Source organism: Ctenopharyngodon idella, chromosome 4 (assembly GCF_019924925.1).
Source record: "Ctenopharyngodon idella isolate HZGC_01 chromosome 4, HZGC01, whole genome shotgun sequence".
Lineage (NCBI taxonomy): Eukaryota > Metazoa > Chordata > Actinopteri > Cypriniformes > Xenocyprididae > Ctenopharyngodon > Ctenopharyngodon idella.
Window position 1 is genome coordinate 28404608 of NC_067223.1, and position 27878 is coordinate 28432485.

Sequence of the window (27878 nt, forward strand, 5' to 3'; positions counted from 1 at the left end):
TTATTTTGCTCAAGATAACTATTTATTAAGTCCACATGTCATAAAAACAAGAAACTATGCTTCTAACCACAGCTCAAGAGCTGTTGTTCCAACCACACAAGTTTGCGATGCAGTTTGTGAATGTTTGTTTAAACTATGGTTTCGGGAAACACCAAATTGTTGAACTATGTTAGTAACGACGGAACTTGCGATGTTAATTGGCTAACGATGCTTTTGGGAAACGCACCCCTGATTGGTTGGCATTATGAAACATTCAGAAGTCGGGATATACAGGTTTTTAAAAACTATGATAATTTTTTAAAATTAACTTTTTAATTAAATTTTCACAGAGACAATATGACAAATTACAACCTAATATCAGGTCTATAAATTGCTACTCATAATAATAAGGTGATGAAAATATGATTGTAGGCAATCAATTTATTTATAATTTGTAGTAGTATTTGATAAATATCCAAACACAATGTACATTGTCTACCAAAGTTTTGCCTAATGCCACTAGGTGGCACCATACAACTGTTCAAATCTTTCTGAACAAGTTCCTATATCTCAGTCTGCTTTAACTTAAAAAAAAAAAAACACTCTACGACGTGTTTGCAAACTGAAGTATGCTGTCCATGAGAGACAATGACAAATCAACAAATATTTTAGAATCCCCTCATTTATGTATTTTCAGGACTTTGTTATTCTAGTGGACACAAATCTGCTTTTAAGAAGGCTGTGGAAAGAAAAAAAAAACACTCGATATGAATATGACTCAGAGTGCTCTGGCTCTGCCAAGCCTGTCAACTATTGCCGCCTACATGTGCCTATGGAGGGCAGATGAGCTGTGTAATCTATATTAAGATTGAAATGGCAGTGTCCACATGGACTTATTTTCCTAGGACTCTGCAGCATTAATGTAACCTCCATTTAATGATGCAAAGCAGATTAAAGACAGCTTTATGGGAAATCTCCAATGGAATGGTGGGAATTCACCTCTAAGGGATGCGTGACTGAGGTCAGTAGTTATTGACGTGACTTTAGGAAACACATTTGCACATGATCTACACTACATGGGCCAAAGTATGTGGATGCCCCCTTCTAAATAGCTTGTTGGATATTCAAGTCATTTCTGTTGACTAATCTAAATGCACCAGATTGTGTACTTGCGATTTTGTTGGAACAGAGTCTTTTGTGGAAGAACTTGAATAGCCTGCACAATGCCTAGACCTGTTGAACATCTTTGGAATTAAGTGAAAAGCCAAGGAGTCATGAATGTGTTTGTCATGTTTGCTGAATAATGTTATAGGGATCATAATGCTATTTTCAAATACGGAAAGCCTGATCTCATGCAGGTCTATAGACATTCTATTGTTGCAGAGAATTTGTTCTAATACTGAGCTAATATATCCTAAATACTATATCCTAACCCTAACCCACCCCCATAAAACGAAAAAGAAAAATCAAATTATTCCAAACTTCGGACCAGTAGTGTGTGTGTGTGTGTGTGTGTGTGTGACATTAATGTGTGATATGTACTGCACATGGATGATGATGTGCATTATTGTGGATAATCTCTGCCTGAAAGGGTAACATGACACGTGTGTTCTCTGTTAAGGGGAAACAACACGCTGTCACACAGTAGCCCAACTTGGAGGTTTGGTGTGTGATTGTGAGGCATGTGATATAAATAAGCCTCGTTTGTGTTTGAGATTTTGTATGTGGTTGCATGTGTTTGATACATGCAGTCAGAAGAGCTGGTTCAAGTGTTTTGTGTGATTGCTGTGCTGTATGTGGGTGGACTTAAGCGGAATGGGCTTGTGTCATATCACAGCATGGCATTATTCACACTGGACACTTACTCAACCACAGTGTTTTGAGTGTAAGAACATAATGAAATGTTCCAAAATAATAAAAAATATTCCATTATATTATTGGGTACTGTAAATCTCATTAAACTTTAAACGTTATAACATACAGGCCACATTTCACCTCAAAATCAAAAGTAAAAATTACAAATATTGTCTGTTCAGTCTATTCATTTGACAGAAGATGGACCATTAAGATTTTTTTATTTATATCATCTATCCATTCTCTAAACATTTGTCTTATATGCAGGGTCACGGGAATGTTGGAGCCTATCCCAGCATCATGGGTCGTAACTTCGAAAAAATGCATGAAAGAAATGGGAATTTGTGGTAAAGATGTGCTTGATTGTTTGTGCATAATTTGAACTTTTCTTATTCATTTGAATGTTTGTAGTGTAGTATACTCTCAGCTGAGCTCTGACAGGATTGTATTCTCTCTCATCCATTATGACTACTACAGTAAAACCTCACAGTGTCTAAATCAGAGCCTGAGGATTTGAGATTGAAGTAGGTAGACATAAGCACTGGCCTTTATGCTCTTTATGTTCAGTTTAATTCTGCATTTATTACAGCGGCATAAATCCTTCTGCTCACCACAAGAGGAACACAATCAGCAAAACATAATATCTAATACATTTCCAGGAAATATAGCAGGCAGTTTGTTAGAATAGCAGGGCCTGAATTTTGTTTGGGGTGGGGGATAAAGATACAAATGAAATAAACAGCGCTGCATATTTTTCAGGTAATTCTAATAGTAGTATTCAGGTAAGAAATACCACAGAAACTGAATAATAAAATATAAAATAACACTGCATTGTCTTAATTGTAAAAATTAAATTTAGATTAATCCCTATTAAAGGTGCAATATGTAAAATTTTCTGTCCGCTAGAGGTCGCTAGAGGCCTATTCAAAACAAAGTTGTAGCTTGATGACGGCAAGTTTGACCGCGGAATCTTGGGACATGTGGTCTTCACCTCACTGGTGGAAAATAATCGGGCTAGGACTCAGGCAAAAATCATGTTCATGGATGCGATTATTAACGTTACTCTAGTATGAAGCAGAGCAGGACCGAGTGTTGTGGGAGCTGAACGAGGCCGCTGGAGTGATTCCGCAACACACGCCGCGAGCAGCGGAACTTTTATTATGCCACAGTCGCCGGCGCTGCTTCCGCTTTTCCGGTCATGAGCATGAGGTAACGCAGCTCTGTTTATCATATTAGATACATTTGAGGGTGCTGAAAATGATGTTATAACATTACTCTGTGCGTTCGCTCCGCGGCTGCTGTGAGACACTTGTTGCACACTGCAGTAAGCTAGATCGATTTTAGAATATCATATTAAATGCTGGATGGCTTGTGTTGATAAATGGCATGAAATTCATTTTAAAACGTATTGTATGATGGAGAAAATGCTGTATTACTGTTACTAAAAATAAAGCTGCATCTGATTATGCTATGTTAGCTACTTCACGATTTTTTTTTCTCTGAGGCATGGTAAAGCGTTGTACTCGCAAAAAATCAAGAAAATTAGATTTAAACAATAAGACTAAACGTGTTGAGCTATATAACAATAATTAGTTTTCTGTCTATAAATATATCAAAACAGTTGTTCCCTTGTCTATTAAAACGTAATATATTAAAGCGTCTTTGGTATTTCCATGGTTTCTACAAAATAAAACTGGAAACCGAGGATAATGTGGGTATGATGCAATTGACAGGCGACTCCTCACACGTCCCGGAGCCTTGGTTAAAACTGCAATTTTCTCAAGATTTACAAATAGTTGGAAACATTTGGGATATTGTAAGTACTCAAGTGAACAAAATATATAACACTGGCCTAGTGGTTTTTGGATATTTTACTGCAAAATTTTTACATATTGCACCTTTAAAGCTACAAAAGTTATTCAGTCAAGAGCAGTCTTTGTCTTTTGTTGTTTGATTAACTTTAATGACAGAGAAGCATCAGTTATATAAGGCTGCTGTCACTTTAAGAGCGAATGCATAGATCCTAGATTTACTTATCATACAGGCTATAGTGCATAAATGTTCGGAGGAATATCTCACTCTATAATCGCCAAACCTGCGGGTATTGTGAATTGCAATACCCGCAATCCCTATCGAAATTCAGGCCCTGGATGGACTGTATGACTTTTCAAAAAGGTTATAACATGCACACATTTGGGCACTTGGGCAGATAAGTAACACCTTAGCAACTACCACCTTAGAAAGACATATCACACATTAAAAATACCCTGGAAACCTTAGCCACCACATAACAATCAAATAGGATTTCATGGCAAACTCATAGCAATGATTAAAACACTAAACACACAGTGAAGTAGTTTGTTTTTGTGACACTAGTGGCACCTAGCGGAATTACAAAAATAAAGCATATTTTTTAAACAACCTTGCAAATTGCCCTGTGACACAAGACACAACCCTTATTTTTAGCTGTTGTTGTATCATGAGTAAGCACTTGAGTAGGCTAACACGTCACAACTTTTGGAGGCTGTATACACTGGACACATCAAACATTATAAACTGGTACATTTGTCTTTCTGAATGGGTGCATGATGGTGCTGTATGGTATTGAACCATTCTCTTTGACATGTTAATGACCAGTTTAATCTTTGGAGATCTAAATGCAGTGAATTTTAGCTTGCACTTCTTAGTTTCATTTTCTACTGTGCCCAGGCCAGTGTTGCCACCTTGTGGAACAACTAATTATAGCAAAACAAATTCAATGCGCATATGCATACAAAAATCGGGTGGCGTGTGTACAGTATGCACATACTATTCTCGTGACAAAATTTGCGTCACTCGCACTGTACACAGATCCTCGTTTATGGGGTAATACAACATTTACATCAGAATATTCCTGTATAGTTATTGTGAATATGACATATCATGTCATATATGATATGTTGTAAATATGTGTAATATCTACACATGCACATTTCCTTTATTATTTCAAGGGAAATTAAAGATGATGTCAGTGGTTACACAGTAAGTACAGTATTACCTTCAAAAATGGCTAACGACACTGCCATGAAATGCAAACTGTAAAGCAATCGTTAATAATAATAATAATATTAATAGTTATTTTGAATAAATAAATTAAAAATCTTTTATTTTAGTAATTCTTTTTACAAAAATCTTGATGTCACTCTAGAAATCCCTCCGTTTGGCTGAGTTGCCATTTCTACAGCTAAGCATCTGTTAGCACACACAATTCCTTGTGAACTGAGCATGTGCATGTACAGTATCTCCTTTCAGTGGATTTTCTGAAGCTTACATGCAACAATTTGTTTCTGAGCTTACATGCAACAATTTTTCGACGAAAACAGGCTTATTCTAGTCGGGAAAATCAGAAATTGGGCACTTAGAATATTGTCTCAGAATATAAGTTTTGTGAAAATGATAAAAAATGCTGGTGCTGGTTTACCTCATCTATATTAGCTAAGAAAGTAATACTATTAAACTGGAAGGATAGAACAAAAATATCTATTACCCAATGGTTCAATCTATGTGGATAAATTAGATGTTTGGTGACCTGTGTTTTATCTGTTTGTTTGTCCTGGCTTTATGCAGTGTATAGCTGTGTAGATGTATCTTATGGTCGTATATGTATTTCCATATGTACATGGTTTAACTTGTATTGTTTGTATTGTATGTATCCCTAAGTCTATTTACAATTAAAAAAAGAGAAAATAAAAATGCTGGGGCTAGCTGGCAACTTAAAAAAATGCTGGTGGGGATATAGTTATAGGCCCTGTTTACACCTGGTATTAAGATTCATTTTGGTCGATCCAATCACAAGTGGATAACGCTAAATACTAGGGATGCACCGATACCATTTTTTAAGGACCGAGTACGAGTACAGATACTTTTTTTTTCTAGTACTCGCTGGTACCGATACCAGTGCCTATACATTTATTAATTTCTCTCTCTCTCTCTCTCTCTCTCTCTCTCTCTTTTTTTTTTTTTTTGGTGATGTTGCAGTTTTCCAAGCACAACACAGTGATTGAATGTAGGACAGCTTCTTCATTATTACTCTAATGAAAAAAGTAATATTTATGTGCTTGTCACAAACTTAAATAACAAAAATTTCACAGTGTCCAATAACCTTCAAAGGGCATAATTACCAATATATATAATTGTTATATAAAAAGAAATGTACAAACAAATTACAAACAATACAGCAAATACTATAGAGATACAAATTAAATAAACTTGTTTTTCAGATAGAGTAGGTTTATTTACCATGTATACATTTATTTAACATCTTTTGTTGTTTTATTAACATTAATGACAAATATAGGCTACGGTCCTTTTAAGACCGAATCCATGGATACTGACACATATACTGTTTTCACCCAAATGTTTACGTCCACTTAAGCCATAACCAAATGTATTTACGTGAGATACTCCACATGATGGACATTTAGACAACTGTGTGTGCATTTGACCATTCAGGCGCGAGGAGAACTGATCGCGCGCTGCCTGAGAGAACTGGGATCGCGCGCAAGAAAGAGAGAGAGCACGTGCGAGAGAGAGACCGCTTCTGGTTTGTGTCATTCAGCGCGATTCCGCCTATCCCGCCTTCACTAATCGATAACGAATTGTGATTGAAAGCATGCAGTTCGCAATGTGTGTGTTTTCATCATTAATTTTGAAGTATTTCCACATCTCTGAAGTTGACAGTGTTTCTGCTGCTGCTGCTGTCTGTGTCTCTGTGCACGGAAAATTCTGTCAGTTACGTCACGTGAGGTATCGGTCTTTGGTATCGGGGTTTTTTTACGAGTACGAGTACAATTACATGAGCTTGGTATCGGGCCGATACTGCTAAACGGGGTCTAAAATGTTTTGAGCTTCTCCACATTCGACCACTTCAAGAAGTAGTCGAAAACTCATTGACCAGATTCGAACAGCCACAAAAGCCCGCCTACTTTCCACCTACTGACCTAATGCGGAAACATTATGGGAAGAGCGCTAGCCAGATGGGATTCAAACTTTGTCGGCTGAAGACCCAGGGTTGAAACGTACCAAGCTCAATGTTCTCTCACCATTCCTGATTTCTAACACGCGCTCAGTGTTCGGCATCATCTTACAGCTATCAGAGCAGAAACGAAAGCTGCTGCTCTCCATGTGTTTTTCCGTCGTCTCCGGCCGCGTTCATGTGTAAATTGCGTAAGCTTATTTTGTTCATTAGATCAAAAGATCTGAAAAAACCCATACATTTACCAGTCAGGCGCCCATAGACCCTCCCCTCAAAGAAATTAGGACAGACGTGGTTGAAAGTGGACAAAAGAGATGAATTAAAACACCAGGTGTAAACGGATATGTGTCTCCCTCGTCTACTTGGGATCCGATCGACCAAAACGGATCTTAATACCAGGAGTAAAAAGGGCCCAAGTTAGAGTAATAATTTTTGATATTTTAATGAATAATAATCAATCATTTCTGATAAAATAAGTAACCTAAATAGCTGTAAAAGAAATGTCTTGAGAATTAAACTGACCTTAATGGGAATTTGTTTTCCTCATCCCCCTCACTGCCTCTGGGAATCATTACGCCTTCATTTAACCTGATAGAGACACAACACTCGCTTCACTAGTCTTTCTGCTTTTATATGCTGCTTCCACTTATATAACCAGTACATCATGTATTTGATATAAAAATAAAAGTTTTTTTTTTATTAATTTTTTTTTTTTATAGTGGCTAGAACGCACTATAAATCCTCATATTTGATGCTGAACATCAGCGTCATGTTAAGTGATCTATATCAGCATATCAGATTCCTTGATCAAACACACTAATTTGTTTCTGTAAGCAGCTGAGCTCAGTTTCCCTGAATAATTCAAGTGTGTCTGCGGCTCATGAGGTACTTGTGTTGTTATGTCAAGGATGGATTATGATCCTGCAAGGCCCCAGGGCACCAGACGCCTGGATGCCAAAAAATTGCATGCACCTTGGAAGGAAAGGATATATGATACATGAGCTTGTGATACAGTGCATGTGTTTTCAAACGTGTGACTTCTTTAATGCCTTAAAAGACTGACTATATATATGAATGAACAGCATCCAAAGTGTGATGGAACATTTCATTGTTCGAACATACAGAACAAACACAGCCTATTAATAGAATGGGTTGCTGAACACTATTCGTAGCGACACTCTGAGCGGGTCATTTCATTCATGAACAAACTGAATGAACTGGGACATCACCTTGAATAAAAAGAGAAAGGGATCGGAAGAATCATGAATGTGTAAAAGATGACTGATGAACATACAATAAAAACATACATACAATATTAAATTCCTGCTTTATTTAGGCCATAATTTGTGTCCTTTTACTATATCCTGTGTTCTTGTGAAGTCTCTTGAGATTTGTAGACACAAATTTTAATGAAGAATAATTTCTGCTTGGTTGACTTGGGCTGTGTTCCACTTCAAATATTTATGCCTGTCCCTCACTAGCTTCCCTTTGTCTCATGGAATCGGATGTATATCATTGTTTACGTTGAGCAAGTGCATATAGACAAAGGACTATATAGAGACTTATCATCGTGCTTTACCAGCCGAGACAATGGAAAATCAGTACACATACGATTGAAGAAGTAGAAAAGACAAAGACAAAAAACAAGTTTAAACACTGATACGGCATACACGAATGCGTAGACCACTCTCATGCACTGAATAAACACTGACTGACTTGAGCTAAATAATAACACTATTGTCTTTACAGTAGAATTTGTCTCATGTTTTATGAAGTTTGCATCACTGATTGTTATGTTCCTGTTTATTCCTGTGAAGCTGCTTTGAAACAATCTGTATTGTATAAAATATAAAAACTGGTGACTTGATTTGACAAAGTAAAAAGATTTGATGATGGAGAAAATCCTGAGTAGTGATGTCCAAGTTGCTTATTTTTTGTTGGACAGGGAAGAGAATTAGTTATTGTGTAGCCACTCACTAAAACTCACTAGTATCAGTGTAATTTACATAAAACTTAAAGACGATCTTGCTGAACCACGTTGATAGATGGGAGTGCAGAGCTTAAAACCAGACTTAAAGTGCACAAAGAACAGTGATGCTAACTCTAGCAAAATAACTACTGAATGCACCCTTTCAGGGAGCTAATAAACAACAGTCACACTAAAATTTCTAAAAGTCACATGCAAAATTTATAGACACTGCAATGGTTATAATATGATGTATCTTTCTTGTAGAAACATAATTCAACATATAATCATCCCAAATGTAAAAGTATGCAATCTATTTAAAAGAATGCAAACCATAAATCTACAGAATTTAAGAGGTCACATGTGACGTATCACTCTTCTATTGGCCACATGTCTTTATGTGATATGAATTTGCAGAGAAAAGTTCACCAAACTTGATCCTTTTTTAAATTATTATGAGCTTCCTGTCTCCTGCAATCACATGCATATGACTGAGAGTCAATGGAATGAAAATTGTAGGGTGCAGGAAGTATAATCTGTAGTTACATTGCAAAATAACACCAGTATCATACATTACAACTGTGTGGGGTGGGGGTAAGTTTTAAGCGGAATCTACTGTGACCTCACAAATGACTTTCATTTTGTGAGCAAGTGCTGCTTGAAGTATATATATGAGGGTTGGTCTACTTCCCTTGCCCGCTTGACAAAGTGACACGTGTAACCCCTCCGGTTCTACTCACACCGCTCTGAGCAGGATTCAAACCAGCGTCTTTGGCATGGGAGGCAGGCAGGCTAACAAGGACGCTAAAGACTGCAGTCACTAGTGCACCTCTTGAGATCAGGGGAGTGAGGTTTACCTGCACAGCTCTCACTGGCTGGCCTCCATTACACTCACTCCCCTAAACCTCACACATACCCGGGTCACGGCACCAATGTAACCCCGCCATTCCTACTCACCCCACTCCGAGCAGGACGTGAACCGGCGTCTCCGACATGGGAGACGGGCTCTCTAACAAGGACAGTAAAGACAGCAGCCTTTAGCGTCAGTTGCTAGTGCACCTCTTGAGATCAGGGGAGTGAGGTTTACCTGCATGGCTCTTACTGGCTGGCCTCCATTACACTCACCCCCTAAACCTCACACTCACCCGGGTCACAGCACCAATGTAACCTCTCCAGTCCTACTCTCCCCACTCCGAGCGGGACTTGAACGGGCGTCTCCGGCATGGGAGGTGGGCGCTCTAACGAGAACGCTAAAGACAGCAGCCTCTAGCGTCAGTTGCTAGTGCGCCTCTTGAGATCAGGGGAGTGAGGTTTACCTGCACTGCTCTCACTAGCTGGCCTCCGTTACACTTACCCCCCTAAACCTCACACCCGCCTGGGTAACGGTACCAATGTAACCTCTTCAGTCCTACTCACCCCACTCCGAGCAGGACTCGAACCGGCGTCTCCAGCATGGGAGGCGGGCGCTCTAACGAGGACGCTTAAGACAGCAGCCTCTAGCGTCAGTTGCTAGTGTGCCTCTTGATATCAGGGGAGTGAGGTTTACCTGCACAGCTCTCATTGGCTGGCCTCCATTACACTCACCCCCCTAAACCTCACACCCACCCGGGTCACGGCACCAATGTAACCTCTCCAGTCCTACTCAACCTACTCCAAGCAGGACTCGAACCGGCATCTCCGGCATGGGAGGTAGGTGCTCTAATGAGGACGCTAACGACAGCAGCCTCTAGTGTCAGTTGCTAGTGCGCCTCTTGAGATCAGGGGAGTGAGGTTTACCTGCACAGCTCTCACTGGCTGGCCTCCATTACACTCACCCCCCTAAACCTCACACCCACACGGGTCACGGCACCAATGTAACCTCTTCATTCCTATTCACCCTACTCTGAGCGGGACTTGAACCGGTGTCTCCAGCATGGGAGGTGGGCGCTCAAACAAAGACGCTAAAGACTGCAGCCTCTAGTGTCAGTCGCTAGTGCGCCTCTTGAGATCATGGGAGTGAGGTTTACCTGCACGGCTATCACTAGCTGGCCTCTGTTACACTCACACTTCCAAAATAGCTACCAGGATATGGTTAGGAAAGTTTGCAAGTGCATGTCTAAAGATGACTCACTCATAAAAAACACACACTTGTCGCCACCTACTGGCATATAACGGTGTAACCTACAGTAAGAGTAACTGAATAAATTAATCAATGAACACATTTTTTTTAGTAAATGGATTCAAAAGATTCAAATTACTGGGATGAATCTCGACTACTAGGGGAAAAAAAATATCGGAAGTTACACTTTATTTCTCATATTTGCAAATTACATCTTAAAATTTTATTATAATAGCAGCATACAGTACACACACAATATTTGTCTTTGTCTAGGATTTTTTGATGATCCACACTCAAAGATGCAAATGTTATGCAGCAGTGAAAGAAAACACTCTTATAACTGTAAACCTTAAATACACTGCAAGCAACTTGATCGTCAGCTAAATGAAAATCGTCAGCTAAATGAATATCACCTTCTTCAGAGTTCACAGCCCTGACCTTTGACCTTATAAATCTGATTCAGGCGACCATGTTCAACTGATGTGGAAGAAAAAAAAAAAATCTATACAAATAAAGAGATTAACATTCAAAATCATCAGTAGCACTGAACTGTAATCCCATTGTTTTGTTGTGGTCAGAAATGGGACAAATAAAAAAAAATAAAAAATCAAGATGTACAGAGAGATAATTTTTTTCCTCAATAACTATTGTTTCTGTTAGTAAAAATGATGAAAACAAGCAGTATTGTCTTGATTAAAGCAGAAAGATCAGAGAAATTAATATAGATCAAATATCAAATATAGAGTACTGGAAATGGGCTGTCACGATTCCTCGATTCAATTTGAGTACTTGATTTTTAAAAATACTCGATTGCAATTTGCCCGTGTTGAATAACCGGCGAAATACCAGAAGATTTGTAACGTAAATCACTTACAAACCTAAGCAAACACAGGAGAATACATATGTTTCTGAATACGCGAACTGTTCGCAATGCTAACAAGTGGCTAAATGGGACTACAGAGGTTGTCGAGGACATTAAACATCATCAGCTGAAACTCATCTACTCACTATTTCGCTTTTACAGCCTCGTTGTGTTTGTAATCATGTTCTTGCAAACTATTATAACTCACCATTTCATGGATTTTTTTTTTTTTAATAAAGACTGAAAGAGTCATCGGAAGCTCAATGATGGTGACGTTCAAGTCATGCGACCATGGTGTAGTGTGTTTATAGCCTGTGTTTAGGTTTTTACTTCTTATATTAAGCTTCAAAATTCATAAAAGTCATTTTTATTTGTGAAGAATATCATAATGAACAAAACGTGTAAGAATCAAAAACTTTTGTTGGACACAGAGCTTTTTTTCTGCAATAATCCGAAAGCCAATGGAAAAATCCTACTGAGTTTGTTAGGGAACCAGAGTGATGCTAACGTATGGGTTGCCCTACAAAAATACGTCATCACTGGAGCACAGCAACACTCTGATGTGTTAGATAATATGTGGGGGCCTTTAAGTCAAAAATGTTGAGAACTATTTTTGTATAGAGACTGAAATGGACCCATAAAAAGACAGAACATGTGAATGTGTTAGGGGTTGCATTGACTCTAGTTTTGTCATAAGTTGACACATTCATTCATGTAATCCAGAGGAAACACAACAATGCGAGCCATAAAACAACCAGCACAACAGTTCATCTAAAGTCTCACTCTCACAAGCTGTTTCATGCTGCTCATATAATCTCTTAAAAGCAAAACAAGCCATTTCTGATTGCAAGGCATTTCTGAATACATATTTCTTAACAAGCAAACTACCAAGCAGGCTGGAAAAACCTTTGCCTGACAGGATTTGAAGTATAATCTCTGTAGTCATTTAAGCTACAAAGCGCAAATAATGCAGATCACTTAACTCATATTGATTACTTCTGTGGAACACAAACTTAATTTTTTGAAAAATATTTCGGACACTTCAAGCTCCAAAGTGACAAAAACACACCATTAGAGCACAATAAAATAAACAAAAACACAACGTATGATATTAAATGTACACATTTTTTGCGTTCATCGAATATCTTGTTTTACTCGCAAAAACATTAGAATTCAGAAGTAAAAAGTGTTGAAAACAGTGATTATTGTCGACTTTAAAAAGCAAACATAGAAATGGAACATAGAGGAACATAATAAAGTGATAGCTGAATTTTTTCTGACTTAAAACAAAATGAAAGCCAGCAGGAAAATGTCAAAGAATATATTTTTTAATGTGATATATTTTAATCCACTTCCACTCAGATCATGAGGTTAAAACCGTTTCTTTACACATCTCTTTTCCTTTCCTTTTAAAACACTCTTTTTTCTTGTCTAATTGAAAGGCCATTTACGCTCTGTGAGCGGCGGTCAGAGTGGAAGGGCCGCTTATATAAGAGACCCGGAACGGTTCTCTTGCTTCAAGCCTTTTTATATTACAAAGACAAGATAACACAGTCACATCAGGATAAGCAACCCAACTCTAACAACAACACAACCAACGGCTTTACTTCTACTCTAAATGCAACCACACAAGATAACCAATTATATATATATATATATATATATATATATATATATATATATATGTATATAAACAATGTGTAATTTATTAAATTATTGTAACATAATTTATTTTGGGTTTTAATTGCAACAAGTAAAGATAACCATTTTAAAAATGACAGTAATATTTTAAACACTCATAGTCATGCTGTCAAAATTTCTTGATTATGAAGACTATCCAGTGGTTGACAGGTTTTTCCACACCTAATTTTCCTTTTCCTAACAGTCTATTAAAAAGCTATCAAATGACTTGGTTGGAACTAGGGCTGCACAATTAATCGAATTTCTAATCGCGATTACTATTACGGATGCCACGATTTCGTAATCGTTCAAAGGCGCGATTACAAGGAAAAATATCCACTTATATTATTCTGTGTGTTTAAGAGGTGTGTTATGAGCATGTCACGTTGTGAGAGGCGAATCACAACTACTTCAGAATGTAAAAGGTCTAACCCAGCATAAAAAGTGCTACCAGTGAAGTAGGTGTACGCTGATATGTCGAACGCACGCGAAACACCAGTACCCGCCATTTTAAAAAGCAGTGTACACAGCCTATATATTTACTCTACGAACTAACTCTACAAACATGGTAAACAGTGATAGATGGACCTCTGAACCGTACGCTAAGGAGAAAATCCAGGGCGACTTTGAGCAGACCAAGCGAAATATGATTATGTATTTCTGCTAAGCTAGCGACATTGGGCATCAACCACACGGACACGGCAAAAGCTAATACTGTTTCATATACTGTCTACTTTCTTTGTATAACAGTTCTATCTAATAACATATTAGACAGGACTGTTAAACAGATCGTAAACTAATGAAGATGGAGAATGCGAGCACTGTGTGCTCAAGATCTGTCTGAACTGTTCTGAGAAAAAAATAGAAGTCTGCCGCGCCGTCAAAATAAAAGTAACAACAACAAGCGCAGTTCATGTCACTTCAGGCCTAGGGGAACATTAGTTCTCGGGGAACCACACTTGTTACCCCCTATTATTATACCATGCATATGTTGACTTTTTATTATTATTTAAAGAAGAAACCAACCAATATATAGTTGACATTTAAGGTGTAATGCTATAGAAAAACAATAAAAAATTGTGTTTTCAGATTGTTTCTTTATTTTTATTCAAAAATATGGCATGCAGTTGCTTCAAACATTGGTATAAAGCTATTCAATACATCATTCAATGTAAATTTTGATAATCGCAATTACAATTTCAAGGGAATAATCGACAATTATGACTTTTGTCATAATCGCACACTGGCAAAAGTGATGATTATGAATGTGTCGGAAAAAATAGCACGTTTATATAAGTTTATTATTATAAAATAACATTTTAATTGTTTATTAATAAACTAGTGTTTTCTGAGTCAGTGTCGGCTGCATAGATGAAGTTGACGATGCTGACTCGTCATCTCTGCAGTAATGCACCTATAAAGTGAATACATAATCAGAGAGTAGGCCTATTTGCTTTCGATTCGAATTCGAATATATATATTTCTCATGTCTGTGAGGCAAGTAGCCTATGCTGAGTTTTGGTTCATTTATGTGACGCGCTGCTGTTCAGCGAGACGGCAGAAAGTGCATCCTGTTTGTTTTCTTTATTTTACAATAGCACAAATGTTGTTGTTATTGTGAGTGTAAATAAATAAAAGTAAAAGACAGTTCAGAATGATATATTACTCTTATCTGTATGACAAAAAATGGAGTATTTTAAGTTGAAAAAATCAAGTGATCGTGCGGTAAAGAGCGCTATACTTTAGCTGCCTTCCACACTCCGTACGAACACTTGGATATATAATAGCGCACATTTATCTAGGTTAACATTAGAGTGAGCAGCCATGTAAAGTTGCTACTACTTACATGTTTCAAATAATAAGCCATATTTGAGGTCAATGGATGATAGGGGAACGTTTGGATTTCCTGGCCAACATACTACACAAGGACCCATCTTTAATGATCTGTCCCTCATGGACTGCATGAGTTTGCCACTTCCCATAGAGTTTTTTTTTTCTGCGACTAACCGACTAATAAAATATTGGTTGACTAAGCCTCTAGTCGAATAACATTTAGTTGACTCTTAGGGGGAAGCCCTAGTGAGAACCGCATTCTCCAACGAAATTGACACTAGAACCGCCAGGGGTCTCTGTATACCTAAAACCACCATGCGGGTAAATTTTACCTTCACACATTACACCTGTTTTTAGATGGCTAAAGAACATATTATTTCACTGTTTTATGTCACTGTCTTCACAAAGAAGTGTCTAGAGTCATGAAATGATTATGTCTAGTCATCAACTATATTTTTGTCCTGTTGTTTTATGTTCAAGGCTTTTTTTATGCAGGCTACACTAATCACTTTTCATAATGGTCAAGCTAAACAAGTCTGCACTGACAATGAGAAATAGAAAGAAGTAAATACATATTTGGGTGGTGTAATATTATAATTAATCATATATTAAGATAACCCATGCTATTTAAATGACTAAAATAGCCTATAGACAATAATGCTCAATAATAATTCACCACACTGCATAGGATGTATAATGCGATGACAAATTCAAGCGTGCAGCTTCACCTTAATTGATTACATCCAAAGTTTATTGATGCTCACTCTCTGTAACTATTGTAGCAATCCTGTCCTGAAGAACAGACTCAGTCTAATTTTTGTCGGCGGCTCTGGATCGCTGTCAGATGAACCGTCAGATGCTGAGCCGACCCAGATCTCACCACCATCAGACTCTCCATCACTCATGGCATTTAGGGCTTCTAATACCTCTTCGGCATCCATTAATTGCCGGCTTTTACTCATTGTGACTTATTTATGAAACCGATAACCGCTAATTCAGTGAGTGAAAGGCGTTGCCTAGCAATGTACAATGTTTAAACATAAGGGGCGAGAAAAAGATACAGGCATTATGTAGCGGGTAAATTTGACCCACGTGGCGCTTATAGGTATAAATGCCCCGTTTTTTGATCTGGTTTTATCTAAACAATTTTTAACACCAAGGGATTGTAAATTACACAATTTTAGTAAAAGTCAATGACTGGGAGACTTTTTTTCGTTTTATTGGAAACCTGTTATGTACATTTGAAAAACAGCCACGGGTAAAATTTACCCCATGGCGGTTCTAGTGTTAACTCCCGAAAAAGCTAGTGACTCCACATTTACAAAAATTTTATTCAGTGTGTACGGAACCAAACTGACTAACTAGTTAATGACGTATGACAAGAGATATGAGAGGACAGATGAGAGATACACCTTACAATACGTATTTTAACAAGCCTGACTCATTCGTGTTGCCAGATCTTGCAAGCAAACAAGAACAAGCCCATATAAAAACTAAATAAATGGAAATGCTTTATGCTGAAAATAAGACCTTCTCACTTTAATAACTCCATAAACCCGATCGCTGTATAAGCCAAGCTTATAGGGCACCCAAAAATGATATTTCTGTCATTAATTATTCACCCTTGTGTCGTTCCAAACCCGTAAGATTTTCGTTCATCTTTGGAACACAAATTAAGATATTTTTGATGAAATCTGAGAGTTTTTTTTTTTAATTCGTTTTTTTATACGCAGTGCAGAGCTTCAGTGTTTCCAGCCAATACAGAGCCGGCGTTTGGACATAAACACAGGAGCTCTGCACTGCGTCAACTGCGTAGGAGACTGACAGGCAAGAGAGAAGAGATTGTTGAATAAATAAAGATTGTTGAAAGTTGTTATTTTTGTTTTGTTTTTGTGCACAAAAAGTATTCTCGTTGTTTCATTACATTAAGGTTGAACCACTGTAGTCACATGGACTATTTTAACGATGTCTTTAATACCTTTCTGGACCTTGAATGACGGTAATTACGTTGCTTTCTATGGGGGATAAAAATCCTCTTGGATTTCATCAAAAATATCTTAATTTGTGTTCTGAGGATGAACAAAGGTCTTACGGGTGTGGGACGACACGAAGGTGAGTACTTAATGACAGAAATTAAATTTTTGGGTGAACTAACCCTTTAAACAACACCCCCAAAAATGCTTAAAATAAGTGGACATGGCAACAATGCAATAGGGCACTCTGTGAAGCAGCCTTTAAACAAAACAGGACGGCTCCGTCAACTGTGCTTTAGGTAACTGCAAAACACAACAAGTTTTTTGTCACTGTAATATTACTTCGGTCAGAATAGCAGGTACCGCCAAAAACATTGCTATGTTACCACGTTGTCAATCATCGCAGTTTCTGGAGCGTGTTCCATACACACACGGAACGATAGTTTAGGGGACTCACTCCCGCATTTTAATGCTAAGGTCACTCCTGAAACTTTACAGTGTGTAGGCAGCCTAAATTTGCATAGTGGTCTCAAACTCAAAAAAAAAAAATTCTAAAGGTCAGTGAGGGTGAAAATGAAAAACTCATAAAAAACTAAAATATGTGAATAAATTATATCTAATCTTAGATGTGTTCCCATCTGAGTCATATTTGACATGATGCCATGTATGTTGTGTCTACAGAAAGGACATTAATTTTTATTTGCCTAGTCTTTTCAAGATTCACAAGTCAAACTGGTTACTGATTTACCAGTAACTCTAGAACAGCTTTTAACAATCCTCACACTGTTTAGTAGGCTGATGTAGGCTGTAGTTTAGCAGCGCATTTCTGCCAGATTGAACCTGATTTATCCTGCCAGCTTCACGGCATGTGACACTTCCTGTGAAAATACTAACACGAGAGGGAGGTGTGAATCACGCTGCTTGTCAATTCTATCTAATAAAAGAGTTTTTGCTGCATTCCTTAAAATGGAGTCACATTGTACTTTTGGAAGTCAAACATTTGCTAACCTTTGGAAGATTAAAAGGGTGTTCTGGGTTCAACAGAAGTTCAGCTCTATTCACAGTATTTGTGACATAATTTCAACTTGTTCCTCAGAAGAAAAAAAAAAAAACTCTTGCTTGACAGTCGTGGTCACCATTCATTTTCATTGTATGGAAAAGAGCAGCTTGGACATTCTGCTAAATTTCTCCTTTTGTGTTTAACTGAAAAAGTCATACAGGTTTGAAGTGACATGAAGGTGAATTTTTTTTTTAAATTTAATTATATTATTTATTTTATTTTATTAGTGCATTATTAGAACTGTGATTTATTACGGACAAATCAAAAACTACTTTCAGTTAAATCAGCATTAGTCCATTAAAGACCTGCAGTTCATTGAACCAGTATTGAACCTTAAACATAATACCAGTAAACGTCATGATCAAATTGTACTTCACAAAGCTGCAGGATGCTCTACTGCTACATGCAGTACTTTGGATCATAATGAGTGTTTCACCTGGACAAATCAGTTGAACTAAGTCTTCAATAACGCCTGTCTAAAGCCATTTTCATCTGTTACATGACGACTAGCCACCACTCAAAAGGTTTCTTTTATTAAATGGCTTGCAGATGATTTGTGTACTTTTACAAGCTTTGCTAGAATATATGGAGCTGTCTGTGGTGCTGAAACCACACTTTATCTGCAATAATGATGCATTTGACTGAAGAGGCTATGAGAAAAATAAAACATACCAAGATCCAATCCATTGACACATTGTGAATAGACAGTGAAAATGACCTAGACCACATTTATGCTGATTTCACACCAGCAAACTGTAACCCTTTCTGAGCCAGGATTACAATTTTCCATCCTTAAAGATTTCAACATTAAGTTGAAGCCAATTTATACTTAAAGGGTTAGTTCACCAAAAAATGAAAATTATGTCCTTAATTACTCACCCTCATGTCGTTCCACACCCGTAAGATCTTCGTTCAATATTTTTGATAAAATCCGATGGCTTAGTGAGGCCTCCATTGACAGCAATTTAATTTCCCTTTTCAATTGCTGGAAAGGTACTAAAAACGTATTTAAAACAGTTCATGTGACTACAGTGATTCAACTTTAATATTATAAAGCGACGAGAATGCGCAAAAATAAACAAAATAACAAATTATTCAACAATATCTAGTGATGGCCGATTTCAAAACACTGCTTCATGAAGCTTTGAAGCTTTACAAATCTTTTGTTTCGAATCAGTGGTTCGGAGCGCCAAAGTCATGTAATTGACTGATTCGAAACAAAAGATTTGTAAAGCTTCGAAGCTTCATGAAGCAGTGTTTTGAAATCGGCCATCACTAGATATTGTTGAAAAGTCGTTATTTTGTTTATTTTGGCCCACAAAAAGTATTCTTGTCGCTTTATAATATTAAGGTTGAACCACTGTAGTCACATGAACTGTTTTAAAGATGTCTTTAGTAGCTTTCTGGGCATCTGAAAGTGTAAATTATCTTGCTGTCAATGGAGGCCTCACTGAGCCATCGGATTTTATCAAAAATATCTTTATTTGTGTTCCAAAGACGAACAAAGGTTTTACGGGTGTGGAACGACATGAGGGTGAGTAATTAATGACAGAATTTTCATTTTTTGGGTGAACTAACCCTTTAAGTAAATAAAATGTCTTAAAATGCTTCAAAGCTTAACTAATTATTAACCACATAAGAACACTACAGCAATTGCATAATTTCATGCTAAAAACACTAAGAACACTTAAAATCATTCACTGGCATCATGTCAGTGAGTTTTGCACATGCAAACACCACCCGTGTTTGCCTCAGAAAGTATAAAAATCTAGTTAATATTAATCAATTAAAGATGAATAGGTGTGTTAAATAATACTCTACCGATGCTCTACTAATATTTTCACCCTAATCCTACAATGATGCTGTAAAACACAGTGAATTGCACATTGTTATAACATGTTAATTACTTTTGCGTTTTCTTTGATTACAGCACAATGTCTTTAACTCCTGCCAGATATCCACCTACAGCCAGATCACACTAACAAAAGCTCCTCTGTTGGTGTACAGTGACAGGTTAGATTCAGAGTAACAAAATTGCCATTTGATTGCAAATGAAGCAAGCATGCTGTGATAAATACAGACAACTGTTTCAATAAAGACAAGCAATTCACAATCACAACTGCTGGAAAAAATGGAAAATGAAAAAAAACTATGGAAGTCAATGGGATCCATCAACTGTTTGGTTACCAACATTCTTTAAAATATATTATTTTGTGTTCAACAAAAGAAAGAAATTCATACAGGTTTGGAACAACTTGAGGGTGAGTAAATTAAGACAGAATTTTCATTTTTGGGTGAACTATCCCTTTAAGACCTATGTTATTCATCTCTTTATAATGGCAAAGGTTTGTGCTGTATTTGTACTACTGTAGTGTAGTGAATCTTGCTTTGAAAGCCTCCGTAACTATTGGACCTTGTCAAGTTTGTCCCCATTCACAGCCTAACCATCATGTTAGTTATATTTGGTTGAAAAGAAGGGTCTGAGCACATCACATCTCCAGTGAATTCTGATGATGAGCTCAGACCCCCCTCTTCAACCAAACATAACATGATTAGCTTGTGCACATTAACAACAGACTGTTGTGGCAAGTTTGCAATCATGACGCACTTTCAAGAGCTTAAAGAATATTGCTCTTAATCATTTATGTTTAGTCACACATCTCTTTTAACACTCATCTACATCAGTCTATTGATCAATAAAAGTGTTTTAATTCCTCATGATGATATTTGCAAATGTTCCAGCAATCACCTGTTGAAGTGATTGATCTGCATCTACATATTTTGGTGGTTTGTCACCTGCTGAAACACGGCTGAGAAACTGTGCTACATTGCAAAAACATTTCTTAAAAAACCTAAATGTGACTTGTCACATTAAACACACCGACAAATTATTATTAAGAGTCAAATTAAATCACTTTGCAGTTGTCTTTCCTGTAAAATTTTCCTATTGAAACAAGTTGATGGAAGAGTAAATGAAGCTGTAGCCAAGGGATCTAAAAGCCAAGGGGTCTAAAGGGAGCATCAACTGCACCAACTTTCACATTTTACTGTGTAATTAACAAAACCACTATTGTCTGAAGAGCTCAGCTCAGAGTGCATATGAAGATCATCCAGGTCATCATGATTTTGCCAAGACATGTTCCTGGAGCAACTTATTTGGTTGATCCTGGAACAACAGCTCTGTCTGAAAATTTAGTCTTAAAGGGTTAGTTCACCCAAAAATGAAATTTCTGTCATTAATTACTCACCCTAATGTCATTCCAAACCCGTAAGACCTTCGTTCATCTTTGGAACACAAATCGAGATATTTTTGATGAAATCCAAGAGTTATCTGAACCACACATAGGCAGCAACATCATTGCAACGAAAGTCTTGCAGGTTTGGAATGACACAAGGGTGAGTACTTAATAAAAGAAATTTCATTTTTGGGTGAACTAACCCCTTAACCCTATCCCTACCCTTAAACCTAACCCTACCCATAACTTACCCCTAAAATCAGAGGGAAATGATAGGTTAATAACACCGATGTAGAAGCACCTAACCCTGGTTTTAAACCTAAACTTGACATACTGTAAACTCTAAGGGCCCTATTTTAATGATCTAAGCGCATGGTCTAAAGCGCACGGCGCAAGTGCACTTAGGGCGTGTCCGAATCCACTTTTGCTAGTTTAACGACAGGAAAAATGATTAGCGCGCCCGGCGCATGGTCTAAAAGGGTTGTCCCTATTCTCTTAATGAGTAATGGGTGTGTTTTGGGCGTAACATGCAATAAACCAATCAGAGTCTCCCATTCTCTTTAAAAGCCAGTTGCGCTCGTGCCATGGCGGAATCGCTATTTACATGGAGGAATTTGCAAACAGAAAAACTGAATGCTTCTCTAGTGAGGAAACGGATCTGCTCATGTGCAAGTTTAAATTATAATCCTTTTATTTTCCATATTTGGTATGTTTGTGTGCTGCTGCGCTTTCCTGTGTGTATAATAAGATGAGGGTACGCACCCTGTGCACCCACCTATAGGCGCATATTACTAATGCGCTCTTTAAAAAAATATTGCGTCATTGACTTTAGACCAGGTTTCCAACATGTCCTCCAACCAATACGCCCATTTGGGTCATTTGTCACTTCCCTGAAATACGACCCATAGGAGCGTTTACTAAAGTTGCGCCCCTATCGACAACAGGACACTTTCATTTTAATGCATTGTACCTTTTTATCCGCATCATATTTCGGGTTTTGCGTAGCTCAATTGGTAGAGCATTACAATATGCATCGTGGGTTCGATCCCAGGGAACACATGTGTTTATAAAGTGTATATGCACTATAAATCACTAAGGGTAGGTTTAGGGTTGGGGTAGGTGTAGTTGTTAAAAAAAAAATGCGTTTTGCTAAATGGAAAAAGGACAAATGGCGGGTAAGGGACAGTGTAAAATGTCCACACATTGCATTTAAATGAACACGCATTTTGATTGGTAACGACGGTCATACGTCACTTCATGACGACAGACGTAACATGACGCTGTCATTATTTTTACGCCAGCTAGAGGTGTAAAATTTTTCAATCGCTTGAAATAAGGTCTGTGGTTAACAAAGCCTCTAAATATTTTCACGTTTTGATCTATGACATAAAACACACCAGTTATAACCCGCTTGTGATTTTTTTAAACCTTTATTGTGTCTTAAAAACGGCGGTTGCTAACAAATTGCTAAAAGGGACTACTTCCTTTGGCGTGGACTTTAGACGTCATCATGACAAACAGGACATTTGGACAGCATTTGTCATGAAAAAGTGGATAAGTATTCATACACAGCGCAGATCATAATCAGCGAGCATGTTTTTAAATCAAGTTGTTTTTTAAATAAAGTTTGAGGAAGCTTGGTGGTGGTGACGTTGATCCACGACCAAGGTGTGCTGTAGTCCGTTTATAGCCTACTGTTAGCTTTTTATATCTGACGACTTTATTTAGGCTTCAAAATGTATAAATGTTGTGTTAACTTGTAAAGATTATCTTGATAGACAAAACGTGTAAGTGTCATAACCCTTTGTTAAACAGAGCTTATTTTTTGCGATTTTCCAGAAGTCTATGGGAAAAATGCATAGGCTTTCGATCGAGGGAACCTGTGCGCCGCTAACTTCCGGGTTGGCCTACAAAAACAAGTCATCCCTGAGGTAAAAAATGAAAAAATGGCCTATAGGGTCGTTTTTTGGAGGAGGACAGTCTCCAGGTTTCAGTTGGAGAATACGTGCGCACAAATGGGCGCAAATGCATTTGCTATTTAAACAACGTGGCGCAGGATGTGAAAATGATAACTGCGTCGGGCTGAAACTGGCAAAAAACACTTGCGTCGCGCCTGGCGCCGCATTGTGCCGAGTGTATGATAGGGCCCGAAACTTGTCCCTTAAAATCTGAATGGTTGATTGGAATGTTGTTCCAGGATCAGCAAAAATGTTGATCCAGGAACATGTTGTACTTTGTAAAATCACGTTCACCAGATCTTCCTGCAGTCACATAATTAACAATATGCCATTTGGATCACTGGATGTGCTTAAGTTTTATTGCTATCAGTCTTAATGCTTGTCACTCCTGACCTACATTGCCCACTGTTAAAATGCAGCTGTCTCATGTATCTATGCAACCAAAATAAGCATGCAGTACACACAGTCTAACACTTTCTCGAAGGTTATGTGATATAACCTATAACGGGCATATCTAATCCTCTGTGAAACAGGATATGTCACTCCTCATAGAACAACACTGTCTGTGATCGCCCCTGCCACAAACACACACACTTATTTTCTGGTTCCTGGCACCTAATAACAACTCGCTCTCTTTCAAGCACTTGCATACATGAGATTCAAACAGTGAACTCACACATTCACTGACTCTTATTTTGTCTATTGTAATTTGACAGCTCAACATGAATAAATATGAACAGACTAATTCTCTAAATTTTAGATCATGCAATGCATTGGATGTGTAAAATTTGAAACGTGTTTAGAACAATTGAATACTTATTTCACATTGTGAAATCCCTCATAGCAACATGTTTGTCAATTTGAATCGCACAGCATGCCATTTCAGGTACTTTACAGGAGGTCAGTGAGGTGAAGGAATATTCCAGAATCATGAAAATTTTAAATGTGTGAGTCGACTGCTCTGAAATAAACATATTCATGAACATGTACTTGAATACTTGTACTTGCACATTTTTTGGGTTAATGTTTTTTTACATGGTACATAAACCATGTGATGGTCTATTAGGGTTAAATAAACAAATGCTGAAATATTATAATGTTATAAAATAATATAATGAACAATATCTGTGGTTACAATTGTGCATAAAAACACAACATTTCAAACGCAAGAAAAGCACTGAAAGTAAATGAATTGGACAGTGTAGACTTAATGAGGAGACTGACCTTATATGAGAACGGATCACTGGATTTTCTTCAAGTTCTCCTCTGGATTCAATAGATTTTCATGGTTGAGTCGTTTGTTGTGGTTTCTCTCTCCTGTACACAGTCTTACATAAACTTCAGGGGGAAAAAAAGTCGACAAGGCTTCATCGTTGTGAATCCAGCGGCAAAACACAATAAAGTTGTCCTTTTCCTCGAAGTGCTTCTTAGATTTCATACGCCAATGAAAAATTAAGTTACTGATAAAAGTTACTGATAGCCACAAACTTCACATAAACTGTTTAAGACCAACAATAAAAGTGGTATTGAACAAGACCCTAAAAACCAAACAATTATTTTACAAAAAATATGTACATGCATTATTTTAAATATGCTTTAAAAGAAGAAGACCTATTTTGGCTTTTCACTTAAGTTGGGAGTCATTGAGGAACTATACAATAGGTGGTTGAAAGAGTTAAGGCCTGTGATCGAATTTCAAAGCATCCCAGCAAGTTCTTAATATTTTACTTATTTAATTGATCATTATTTTGTGTTCTATTCTGGATAAGAAATCTTAAAAGTAACACTTAAAAGCTGTTGATGCCAAAGAGATCAACAGATTAAAATGTACTTTAAAAAAATAACTGCAACTTTCCAGGATTTTAGCAGTGCGATGATCCTTGGATTGTACAGACTTTGGGTGCATTAACTTAGCCTGCTGGAGATGGATGGACTAGAGGTTTTTCCAATATCCAGTTTATCATGTTAGTCATCTCAAACATGTTTGATTCCTCACTGTATTCTCCATCTCTTGAATTTAAAGATTTCTTAAACACATGAAATTCATCACATGGGCTTGAAGGGCCACTGCCAGGCTCTTCTCTGAGAGATGCCTGCACCTGGTCAGTATCCCTGAGATATAAATAGCTGAAGTTGGAAACAATGACGGGCACTGGTAGTGCAGTGGGGTGGTGATGGACGAACTAGAGGTCCGTTTCTCTAGCGTCCAAGCAAAATGTATAAAGGGAGCGTTTAATATCCATTCTGCTGTTAGCTTTCATGTTAGTCTTTTCAACAGGCATGTTTGTTTCTTCATTGTGTTCTGTATCTCTTGAGTTGGAGGTTGATGATTTCCTCAGCCCATGAAGTTCATCACATGGGTTTGAAGTGCCCACATTAGTAGGCTCGTCTCTGAGAGATGCCTGATCTTGGTCAGTTTCTCTGTGGTAGAAATAGTTGAAGTTAGACACGATGACGGGCACTGGTAGTGCAATGGTCAGCACCCCTGCAATGGCACAGAGAGAGCCAACAATTTTGCCCCCCACTGTAATCGGTCTCATATCACCATACCCAACAGTTGTCATGGTCACCACTGCCCACCAGAAGGCATCTGGGATGCTGGAGAAGTGAGACTCAGGTTCATCTGCCTCAGCAAAGAAGACAGCACTGGAGAACAATATGACACCAATAAAAAGAAAGAAGATCAAGAGGCCCAGCTCTCGCATACTGGCTTTCAGAGTCTGACCCAAGATCTGAAGCCCCTTGGAGTGTCTAGAGAGCTTAAATATGCGAAACACCCGAACCAAACGAATGACCCTCAGTATGGCCAGCGACATGGCCTGCTGGCCATTGTTGTGCTCCTGGCCCTGCTGCTCCGCCAGCTCTGTGCACAGCGTGATGAAGTAAGGCATGATGGACATGATGTCAATGATGTTCATGATGGTTTTGGAAAATTCAGACTTACTGGGACAAGCAAAGAAGCGCACGAAGAGCTCAAAGGTGAACCAAATCACGCAGGTGGTTTCAATGATGAAGAACGGGTCGGTGAAGGTGAGCGACGGACGCTCTTGAGTACCATTGATCGCGCGACTAGTCACTGGAAGCTCTCGCTCGTCGCGAAACTCGGGTAAAGTTTCCAGACAAAAAGTTATAATGGAAATGGTGATGACGATGACGGAGACGATAGCGATGCCTCGCGCAGGACTAGAGCTTTCAGGGTACTCAAAAATGAGCCATACCTGTTTCTGAAACTCATTCTGTGGCAACGGTTTCTCTTCTTCTTTGATAAAGCCCTCGTCCTCGCGGAAACGGTCCATCGCTTCTTCTCCCAGCTGATAAAAGCGAATTTCGTCGGCAAACACGTCGATCGACACGTTAACAGGTCGCCGGATTTTCCCGCCTGACTGATAGAAATAAAGAATTCCGTCAAAACTCGGTCTGTTGCGATCAAAGAAATACTCGTTCCTGAGGGGGTCGAAATACTTTATTCTCTTGTCAGGGTCTCCCAGTAAAGTGTCGGGAAACTGGTTCAGAGTGCCCAACTGGGTCTCGAATCTCAGCCCGGCGATATTAATAAGAACCCGTTCGTTGTTCTCATGGTCCATATCCATGTCCAGAATGTCCTCATCAAACAAATGGGGACTGTAATAATCCACCGTATTCTCAGTGGAGCCCATCATTGTGTTGTTCATGTCGTTCATTTTCCATGAGCTCTGTTGGGGACTTCTCGAGTATAGTTCTTTGTTGTGGACCAAGCGTGGATGATCCAGTGAGTTTTGGTTTTGGTAGGTTTCTCCATCACTGCCTCCATCTCCCCGCTTCTCAAAACTCACCAAAGCTATCTCCATTTCCAAGCCATTAAATATTCATTAATAAAAGACCTGTAGAATAAAAAACCAAAAGCCCCTCGTATATCCACACTCGTCGTTTTCTTTGCCGTTAGATTGTTCTGCTTCGGATAAAGATGTGTATTATAATCCAAACATCCTCCCGTCACTCTGGTAATTCATGTGTGCGCTCTGAGCGTAAGTACTGGAGTGATTCAAAGGCGACTCGGTTCTTTTGAACAGTGAACGAATCGATTCGCAAAGCGTTTGTATATCACTCGGCTGTAATGACTTTCGTTGAAGTGGATGGATATGGATATGGAAACAAATTCGTAAAAATGAACAAGCTAAATGTTGATTTTATTAATTAGAAGCAGGTAGTAACCTGCCGCGCGGGGACCAGAACACTAGAGTGTTCACACCAATTGAATCATTAAAGCGAACCATTTAGCTGAAATGTGTGGGGAGAGAGACAGATTCCCTCCGTTTAACAGCTTAGTTGTTTGTGTTTTTTAATAGCAAACAATTGAAGGTTGAAGATGGAAGGTTTAAGAGCGTT

General features: G+C 38.1%; 1 protein-coding gene across 1 annotated transcript in view; it reads right to left on the bottom strand.

Annotated features, from left to right (window-relative positions):
• LOC127510888 (potassium voltage-gated channel subfamily A member 1) overlaps positions 1 to 27508 on the bottom strand; it is a 38610-nt gene extending 11102 nt beyond the window's left edge. The window contains exon 1 of the mRNA XM_051891030.1: positions 24738 to 27508. Within this exon, the coding sequence (XP_051746990.1) occupies positions 25697 to 27340 (1644 nt within the window). The 5' untranslated portion in view covers positions 27341 to 27508 and the 3' untranslated portion in view covers positions 24738 to 25696. The remainder of the gene's footprint in view (positions 1 to 24737) is intronic.
• Positions 27509 to 27878: the final 370 nt, after the last annotated feature.